The sequence below is a fragment of the Condylura cristata genome, unplaced genomic scaffold (assembly GCF_000260355.1).
Source record: "Condylura cristata isolate star-nosed mole 26May11 unplaced genomic scaffold, ConCri1.0 scaffold00007, whole genome shotgun sequence".
NCBI classification, from domain to species: Eukaryota; Metazoa; Chordata; class Mammalia; order Eulipotyphla; family Talpidae; genus Condylura; species Condylura cristata.
The window spans coordinates 36,174,516-36,185,075 of NW_004567108.1; the positions used below are offsets into that span (position 1 = coordinate 36,174,516).

A 10,560-nucleotide genomic window follows, 5' to 3' on the forward strand; every position below is an offset into this window, starting at 1 on the left:
ACCTTCTAGCCCTTTCTCTGATATGAGGTGCAAAGTCTCTGTGTCTCCATTTTGGGACCAGATGCATAATTTTCCTCTAATAGCAAATTTTTCCTACTTTTTGTTACTGGAAATGTGTTGACCTTTCCTCCAACAGACCAGGAAGGTCAAGAAATACTTCCTAGAGATTTCTTGTGATTGCTTAATTCAGAGTTCATGCAGACACCTGAAAATATGAGAGAAAGACCTAGCAGGACTGCTGAATGGCTTAAATGTGGCCGCCTACAGACAGGTCTACGAAGAGATGCCATGCAGGCTGCTGCTCATGCCTTTGCTACAGCACTGTGTTCTGTCAGCCACAGACTAAGTTGTGGACACAGATCCCTCATGGTCTCACAGCCCTCCTAAAGCCCGCCAGCATTTATGTCCACCTGCATTTTCTTTTTAAAAGATACAAGTGGAAACTACAGCTTTATAAGTCAGCTATCTGGGAGGTTTTACTTTTGAAGGGAAACGACAGTTTGCTGATTGAGAGACCCATCTCGACATACCTTCGGTCTGTGGGGTATAGTTCCACTGTGACCACATCCAGAGAGTTCCAGGCCGAGATGGTCAACCCATTGTACAGACACAGCATGCCTATCATCATGGATTCACTGGTGCCGAACCAAAGGAAGAAACAGCTGATCCCCGAAAGCACCATAGAGCCACCTATCAAAACCAAACGAAAGATTGGAATGTTTTCTGTTATCTCAGTGGAGCATGGGCCCTGGCATATCAAGATCTTTCTATAAAACTGAATCCCCAGAGGAAGCTGCAGATGGGCTGCAAAAAGCACAGGTCCAGATACATGCCCCTGAGTGAAAGGTTTGCCTCTGCGAGGGCCTTCTCAACCCCCAAGCATGAAACGCACATCAATTATTCAGCTACTTAAGTGGAAACATATACATTAGTCATGCATAATTAGTCTTTCAGTCTGTTAACTCATGAAAGCTGCTCAAATGAAATGTAATTAGTCATAATTTTCACGAAAATTTACTCCTAATGTAATATCTTAAGGGATTTCTCCACATTTCTGTGCCTGCAAATCCCTAAGGGGGCAGGGAGTGGGAGCGAGCTCCCTCTAAGTTGCAGGAGCTGCTCTTTTCTTTCTCACATGAAACTGAGCACATACCTAGCATTGTTAAGCGCCCGATTCTGTCCATCAAGAGAGCAGACACGATGTTCCCTGGCAACACTGCCAGTGTCCCAAGGAAGTTGACAAAATAAATCCAGTAGGCACTGTAGTCATCATCGAAGGTAATCTGGCATCCGGTTTTGTTGTGAAAAAATGAGCAGTTTTGAAATTCACTGTCAATGAATTTATATGGCTCAAAATCTGTGAAGAAAAGAAAGACAATTCATCAGGCTCTTGACAGCTACTCATCAGTATATAAAAGACTGTTGAGAATTCTGAAAAGAATCCTGGTACTGCAGACCCCTTGGGGGCTTCATGTCCAGGCTAGTTTGTCGTCTTGGTGTTTTCTTGGTCAAAGTGCAGGGTCTAGTCTAGGACCTCACTTTGCTGAATACAGGGATAAATTAAAGAGTCCAGTTAGCTTCTGATTTCTGTGATTGGCCATTCTAATTCTTCCTCTAATTCCACCACTGGCATACTACTTTATGATGTTACTTTGTTCTAATTATTCTGTTACATAGAGATGATCATTAAAGTACTAATAAAGTACTAATAACCTCCATTCAACAATTACAAGAACCATTTATTTTAAAACTGCGTGAATCAGTTGCATTATTGCCACTTTACAGGACTCTGAGGGACAGAGGAAGAACAGGACTGTCCTTAGGTCCTTGAGATTAAATGTAGAACCTAAGGTCTAAGTGGAAGAATCCACTCAGAAAGCAGACTCAGCTTCATCTGCAGGTCACTAGCACTCACTCTGATTTTTCTTGAATTTGAATCCGACAAAGGGCTTGCAGATGGCGGGTTCTGTTAAAAGGCAGTGAGTGTCAAACTGTTCTCTTGCTTTGCTGAGCAAAATCTGCCAACAAGAACTGCTCTTCTGAGGTTGAGTGGGTTAGAAGACAGCGACAATACTGTTCAAGAAAAGCACTGACCCTGTTCTCATCTGGGTCTGTCAGAAGTGGCTCAGCACCAAGAAGGCAGAGCTGACGGCAGAGTCCTCTGATACTCCTGCCCTCGTGGGGTGCTACTCTGTTCTCATCACAGGACAGACAGACCCCTGTGTGGGGTATGGGGACTTGGAGATGGGGAGTGGGGGAGGTATGCTGGAAAAGAATGGACTTTGAAATCAGACGAAGCCGGGTTCAAGTCTTAGCTGTTACTAGCCCTATGACTGTGGCCAAGTGATTTTTTTTAAGCCTCAGTTATTCAAACCTCAGCTATTCTAAACCTCAGCTATTATTTCAGGAGATAATAATCATCTAACCACCTAGAGTAGGAACATAGTAGGATTTCAGTCATTGTTGGTCTCCCTTTGAAATATGTTTCCCTGGGGAGTTTCCCAGAGATGGACTGGGCTAGAAACTCTCTCTCAAAAAATATAACCAATGTTTTCATCTTTGTTAACTATAGTTCAGGCATGTCCTCTTTAAAACACCAGCTTTTATTTATTTTCATTTTTAATTTTTAAAACATCCTTGTTTATTTTTCATAATATAGGATTTCTTGCTTCAGAAAATGCCAAGTTTTTACACCAGGATGACCAAAACAGATAAATTATAGGTTAAAAATTAAAAAAAAAATCACAGAATTTTTAAAATTCAACTTTAAATACTAGCAAGTCCCATTTGTGCTAAGTCTGACCAAGAAGAAACAGTATCAGCCTACTATCAGCCCAATCTGACTGGGGGACTCCATTTACACTGTAACCTCCACTTCCCCTAAGCCTCTGCCCACACTACAATACAGGTGGCAGGCATGTTTCTGCTCTTTGAAGCAAGGTTAACCAGAGCACCTACCTGTGTTGTCAAAAACAGTATCAATAAAGGTGCAGTTCTTGAAGTAGGTGTTAACTGAAGTCACATCCTCAAAGGTGCAGGCCTTAAAAACTGAATCTTTGAAAGTTACGGATTTGAACTTGACACCTAGAAATCTGCCCAACACACACATACACAAATTCGTATCAATGATTGTGTCCATCGGGTTTAAAGCAACGTCAAGTAAGATTAGCGATGAGGCGCTCCCCACTCCCCCACCACCATGAACTCTCTTAACTGGAAAGGCAATTGGATTTCCCAAGGTCTGGTTTTCCCCTCTCCCTTCTGCAGCCTTTGTTTATCTCATTGCTCATCAAAACTATTTTCCAGTAACAGGAGAGATTATATTCAAGATAACTTCACGTATTGCCGAAATGTTTTGTGAGATATCAATTGAAGGTTGAGAGTTTGGAGACTACCTGTGGCCATTATGTCTTTTTTTTGCAATCCTATCCTCTTGTTCCTTACCATCGGCTTTTAGTTGAAAGTTCTCTACCTGGGTTCAGTGTCTCCAACCTGAGGATGTGCCCCCATGCTCACTTTCAATGAGGGTCTGTTCCCTAATTAGAAACCCAACACTTTTTTTTTTAAATTCTAGTGTAGGAATTGCTAATTATCCTGAAGAGAGGACATAAGAATTCCACTCCGTTTATGTGAGAAAGGATTGACTCCTGGGTGAAGAAACTTCTAGGCCACATTCATTTCCAAGAATATTTTTTTTCAAACAGCCAACTGGTATTCCTTGAATCAAACAGAATGATAAATGCTCTGTTTATTTTTGGGAAACATGTAGAGATGATAACTGCTCATATGCATTTTGGGGTGGATCTAGGTGGTGAAGATGACAATAGTCTTAATGACATGGTGTTCTGGAAGAGTCAGTCTATGATTCAGATCTCTCTATGTTGAGAAGGACTTCCAGGAGATGTGGATAAATATTTGACAAGGTGTCTGGCAATTTATTAAGATACTATGCATATATATGTGCAGGTCAGCCATTGTGAGGAAAATGTTTGTTCAACTGGGGTATTTTTTATACTAAATACCACTCTCATTTGGGCAAGAAAGGACTGATCTCCAGGACAAGTGGGCTAATGTTATAGCAGCTCACTAACTTATTCTCACTCTATGCCTGACTGCACTTGTCATTCAGAGTGCACTGTCACCCCACAGACCTACCAACCACCTAAAATAAACATCTTTATTTCAACCCCACTCCAGGGGTCCAGAGTAAAACCACCTAAACCATAAATTTACCCAAGAAAGCAAGGTAAATAATGGCACATTTTATAATGATTGACTTTCTGAAAAGACCTTTTTTTTTTTTTTCTTTTTTTTGGAATGAGTAACATGTACACTGAGAGCACATAGTACAAAATTAAAAATGTTGAAAATGGGAATAAGTTTTTCCCCAGGCATCCTCAAGTCACCTGGTTCTTATACCAAAGAGAACACCATTGTCATCTCCCCATGTGCTTGTCCAAGGACATTCTGTACAGAGTGCTAGCAATCCAGACACTCTAGTCTACATTTGGCTTGTCTATTGAGAGTCATCGTGGAGATTATTCTGTATAGTATGTAAAGGGTTGACATTTTCCTCAATGGAAAAATTGTATTTAAAAAATAAATTAGCTAGTGGTATTTCCAATTTTTCTAAAAGACAAAAAATTCTATATTCTAAAGTAAATGCTTTATAAGAATTTTAATCTATTATCAGTCATTATATTGCCAATGTTAAAAAAGTTCTTAGTGATGATAGAATAGCCATCTTAGAACTTTAAGAAGTATTGCTAAATATGTGACAGTCAGACATAAACATTTATCAGGAACTTCTAAAGGAGTGACAATACTTTTTAATTAAATGAAGTAAATTTTCATATCCTGAATTACAGTGCACTGTATAATATTTCTGTGGAAAAACAAGTGTTGATTTGATTCAGTATTTTAAGTGGAAGCAGATTATCCTGTGTAGTTTGGATTAAGGCTAGGACCCTCACCGAACAGCCACTTTGAACAATTATCTCCATGTGGGTAATTTTCTTTTTTATTACAGCAACCATAAGCATCCCATAGAATTCCTTTTATCACTCCCAAACTGGTTTTACTTGGGAAACTGGATTGTCTTATATTTTTACTTTTGTCACACTTGAAATTTGTTCAGTTTCCAAAGAATGACATAAACCATCAGGAATACATACCAGCAATGATTTCCTCAGACAATAAATAATGGGTGTGAACCAAGACTTTGTCTACCTATTTTCCCGCTGAAAGGATGAACCAGAGCCAGTTAATTCTCTCTCAATAGGCATTCTAGAATCCCAACTCAAAAACGTCTTTGGCTAACTTATTCCATATTTTCAAAGCCCTTAACGTTGGAGGAATCATTACTGTTAACTAACTGACACTTCCTGACACAACTGAACCCCAATTCTTGATTCAACATAGCAGAAAAGGAAGACTTGTGCTAAAGGGTCTGTTTTTCAGTAATAGAAGACAGTTATCAAATTACACCTTGGGCTTTGATTTAACCCTATAATTCATCTTATTTTCTCATATTCTTCACTGTTCCCTAACTTACTTTTTGTTTCTTTTTAAATTTACTATTCACATCTTTCAATTCTACTTCCTAATAAATGTAAAACTACTCAGTTTTAGAAGCAGTAGTTTTGAAGAAGTAACTGTACCTTTTCTCTAAAGCTTATTTGGAAGTATTCACATGCAGGCTGAACATGACTAAGAGTACAACTGAACAACAACTAGGTGCGTTTCAGTGCAGTGAAGGCTAAACAAGAAATAAGGTTTTGTAAATAGAGAACAAATTTCAAAGTTTCTGGACCTGCCATTGTCGTATTCCACTCCAGTGTGAATCTGATTTTCCATTGTAAAGTTAATACTGAAATTTGCATATTTCTCTTTCTGCACCTTTCTAATTAGTAATGCATATTCATCGGACTGCAGATGTTTAATGACGTCAGGAAACCACACAGATAATCCATAGTACCTGCAAAGACAAAGAAATATGAGCATGTTCAGGTATACTGGCCAGAGTCACTGCCACCCTAACATTTTCAGAGAGGTGGTGGTTCCCCAAGAAGCACTTCTGATTATGACTAACTCCCTATAATATTATGAATCATTAAGCAGTAATCTGTGCCCCCAACCCCAATGAGTAACTGCAAAAATCAAGTCAGAGAAATGGCCTGGGGTTACCTGGACCTTCCAGGTATACAATTCTTGAAACTTTCTTAGGGAAGAGATGTGTCTTAGAGTCCTATCCTATCCAATAATGGCATCTTTTTTTTTTTATTAAAAAGTTTATTTTTACATCATTTTTCACATTTTTTTTTTCATCTCAATTGTAATCCCCACGGGCTTCCCATCACCAAATCACCCCTGTGTAATGGCATCTTTTTATCCCAGTTTACTAAGGAGTCCCATCTCGCAGTCTGGTGGACCACGCTGCTGGGGTCCCAAGACTGTGAGTGTCCTTACAGAATGTCCTCTGTTAAAGTAACCTCTTTTTTGGTTCTGACATCACTGGATTTAGCTAGCCTGGGGGTACAGCCCCATTTCTCATAATGGGTCAAAGCTGGGGAAAGAACCGCTTTGTTTATTATCAGAAAGTCCAGGTTATTTCCACTTTCTGCCTCTTGGTGACTACTTCTCACAGGTAACTGCTGAATCATGCTGCTGTGTTCATCAGTACAGTAACCCTAACTGCGTGCAGCTGCAGAGCAGCTGAATTGGTATGTGCTACAAGTATAGGGCACCACGCTTGAAGAATTAAGAAAAATAGAATGTGAAATAAGTCACTAATCATATTTATCTTCATTGTGGGTTGAAATAATATTTGGGGTTTAATGAGTTCAATCAAACATTATTGAAGTTCATTTCACCCATTTCCTGTTACGTTTTAGTGTGTCTGCCAGAAAATTAAACACAATATATGCTGCTCACATTATAGTCCTATCTGACAGCACTTCTCAAAAGTAGGGGGGTTACCTGAAGAATACAAAAACACAAATTTGAAGAGAAGCTTGCAGTCCCATTTCACTGCAGCACCATTTACAATAACCAAGTTATAGCAACAAATTAAGTGCTCAAAACAGATGAGAAGATCAAGAAAATGAGGTATACTATACACAATGGAATATAATTTGGTAATCAGAAAAGATAAACTTTGTAGAAACATGGATAAAGTTGGAAGGGATTATGCTAAGAGAAATAAGCCAGCAGGAGAAAGGTAAATACTGGATGGTGTCAATATATGCAATATAGAAAAATATATGCAATACGGAGAAATCAAACAAAGGGTCAGATAGAGCCAAACTGAAAAACTAACTTTAAAGTTGGTACTAGAACTGGGGTTGGGGTGGGAGGGGCTGGTAGAAGGGAAAAGGGTGAAAACAAAGTGCAGACCATGGTGAGAACTGTAGGTATTTGATGATGGGTGTGGTGTTGTAACAGGCCCGAAGGGGCAGAGCCCATACTTCCAAAGCACAGACAACAATATAAACCAATGTTATTTTCATCTAAAATAAAAAATAAAAATAAAGCAGTGGGTACTGAAATGGGGTCCCCTGACCAGCATCATCTTTATCACTGAGGAACTTTTAGAAGTGAAAATTCCTGGGCGCCAGCACACCTACAGGATCAAAAGTGCTGCAGGTAAATCTCCTGATGCACCCTCAAGTGCAGGCAGCTCTGTTTAGCTTTCCCGAGTTACCCTTAGGGGAAAAAAGTGGTTGTGAGCATAACCTTTGAGGTGAGTGCACTGGGTTCGATGCTGGCCTAGCCGCTCACCTGCTGTGTGACCCAGCTACCTTAACCTCTGTGACTCCATTTTCCATACCAGAATGATGTCAGTGTCATGTTCTCTGGTGGGTGTTCAGATTAAATGGGATGCAAAGTCCCCAACAGCCTTGCAAGTGCTCACAAGACTATGTAGTCTTGCTTTTTTAAAGTTTTAATTGAAGCAACATTGCATCATAACATTATATAAGTATCACATGTGCATCAATATAAAGCAGTGTCTTTATATACTACCCAAGTTTGCCACTGAAAATCAAAATTCTATGTAGATTTTCTTATCATTATTGTCATTAGGATCCCTGAGGCATCTCTGTCTTGGGATTCCACAGATTTCAACCCTTTTTCTTCATGGATCATGGATTAAGTATTTCAGGGGTGAGTGGTGGATACTAAGAATTGCTCGTGAAACATCTACCTTTCTGGTTGGACACATTGGACAAAGTCTTAACTGGCAGTGGTGAGGTCACTTGCTACTCACTTCCATCATCAATGAGGTGGCGCAATTTCAGCCAACGTTTTATTTATCCAGCAAACATTTACTATCATTCAATGCGAGGCACTGTTGGACGTTTTAGGGCTATCAATAAGGAAATCACCAACTGTAAGATGTGGTCAGGATTAGCATGTAACTTCATCTTGAGAGTCAGACTTTGGTTTTGCTTTGTCTTCTTTGTAACTAGCCAGTGTTGGACACAGAGTAGGAACTTACTCTGGGTTCATCTCTAGGCTTCATTTCCTTCAGAGATTGTTTTTCTAGACCTTGAGTGAAAAGTGCTTTGTATTTTTAAATCAACCCTCTCAATTGAGAAACAAGAATCCAAAACTTAGTAATATCAAGTCACATTGTAGAAGGAGATGTGAGGTCCCCTGTCCCCACGTTCCCTGTCTCCCCCTTTATTACATCATAGCAACAGAAAAAAATGGGTCACTTAGGACCACCTGCCTGTTTTAATTTAAGGGTATTAACAGATGGAACTTGCAGCATAAATGTTGGGCTCCCACAGGCCCTAAGATCCCACTGACCTGGAAGTGTAAGATATTACATAATTGCCTTTTTAAAACAGCAAATTAGGCAAAAATAGACTTGTATTCATACATTCCAAAGTCAACATGTCAACTACTAGCAAATAAAATTCTGAAGTTTTCCTCCTACCTCCTCTTTTCTTAGAACATATGTGTGGTGGTTTTGTTCATTTGACAACAATTATATTTTGAGCACCTATTATGTGCCAGGGAAATGTATCAGTGCACAAAACCGTTGAAAATCCCTTCTCTCAGAGCTTCCAGAAGGGAAGACAGAGTTTTACTCTTTATAGAGTAAAGAAGCTTTTCCTTTGTCAGGAGAGGGCAGGTTCCCTTCAGGGAACAATAAGCTGAGCAGGGTTAGCAAGGTGCTGAGGGGCGACAGTTTTAAGAGGATGCTTACAGGAGGTGTCAGTGAGAAGCTGAGGTATGGCCCAAAGAAGGTGAGGAAATGAGCTGAGCCAGGTCTGGGGGAAGTGTTCTAGGCAGAGGGCAGCACCCATGCTAGAGATGGGAAAGGTCTGGCACCTTCAGGGGAGAGAAAAGGGTAAGGGCAGAGACATGGGGAGAAGAGGGTGCAGAAGTCTGAGGGACAAATTATCCAGGAAAGTTCTCTCAGACTTTCCAAAAACTATTGGCTTTGTCACTCCAGCTTTATGACAAGATAAATAAAACAAGTGATGTATAAAATCTAAGCTGAAAAACTCTCTCCTAGCAGGTTAACATCAGCAAACAGTAAAGAAAGCCACACACCCGGGAGTTTCAGTGAGGAGCTTTAAAGATTTTGCTTACCAAGAATTTAAATCACTTACCCAAATGACAGGGTGAACCAAACGATCGTAAGTTTTATTGTATTTTCCCTGACGGGGTAGTTGAAACATCTCATGAAAGTCAACCAAATCTGTGAAAATGAGAGGCAGTTATCTAGTCAGTCCCAAACTCCACCCCCTCCCCCTAGTTATAAATCAGCTGAGTGAGCCTTGGGCTAAATTCACTTGAGCTTAAAAATGGGGAAGGTGATAGGAAACTAATACTGAATTTTCATTCTTCAGCTTCCTGGAGGCCAATGGACAAAGTAACCTAGGTCATTGCCAGGACTCCTGGCAGAATACCTTCCCTTCCCAAAATGCAATACATTGGTCCATAGCTGATCCCAAAGGAATCCTATTGCCTGGTCCTGGTCCAGAGGTCAGGTGTCCTGGGAAGTTCAATGCCACCCCCCACCCCTCACTAGCCTCAATTGCTACAAGTAGGCCGGCCATCAGGTGGGCCTGTGACTTACTCCATACAGTTCTGTGCGAATCCGAACAAAACACCTCCTGTACCACGTCCCTGTGTCACTTTCAATTTCAATCAGCTCATCTATTTGTTTTGGAGTTTTGATTCTGTTTACCTGTCAAGAGCAACAGAACACAATGTGGTGAGTTCCCTTTTCTGAGGATGCTGAGTTTCGCTCTACCTTTTTTCCCATTTTTTTTTTATTGAGATCTGACGCCTAATATTATATTAGTTTCAGGTGTAGACATAATGATCTGATAATTGTATACACTGGAAACTGATCAGCATGGCCTAGTTAATATATGTCACCTTACGTAGTTACAAATTGCTTTTTCCTGTGATGAGAAATTTTAAGACCTACAATTTTAGCGACTTTGAAATACGCTAAACAGTATTAACTACAGTTAATACAGTTAACTACAGTTAACAGTATTAACTACACGACATCCCAAGATGTGTTTTTTTTTTTTT

The 10,560-nt window shown here is 40.0% G+C and overlaps 1 protein-coding gene across 1 annotated transcript in view; it reads right to left on the reverse strand.

Annotated features, from left to right (window-relative positions):
- Positions 1 to 10,560, reverse strand: part of SV2C (synaptic vesicle glycoprotein 2C) — a 160,584-nt gene that overhangs the window by 17,500 nt on the left and 132,524 nt on the right. Inside the window, exons 7-12 of the mRNA XM_004678199.2 lie at positions 10,094 to 10,204; positions 9,624 to 9,712; positions 5,813 to 5,977; positions 2,959 to 3,092; positions 1,154 to 1,357; positions 531 to 690 (exon numbers count right to left, since the gene is read on the reverse strand). Of these exons, the coding sequence (XP_004678256.1) occupies positions 531 to 690; positions 1,154 to 1,357; positions 2,959 to 3,092; positions 5,813 to 5,977; positions 9,624 to 9,712; positions 10,094 to 10,204 (863 nt within the window). The remainder of the gene's footprint in view (positions 1 to 530; positions 691 to 1,153; positions 1,358 to 2,958; positions 3,093 to 5,812; positions 5,978 to 9,623; positions 9,713 to 10,093; positions 10,205 to 10,560) is intronic.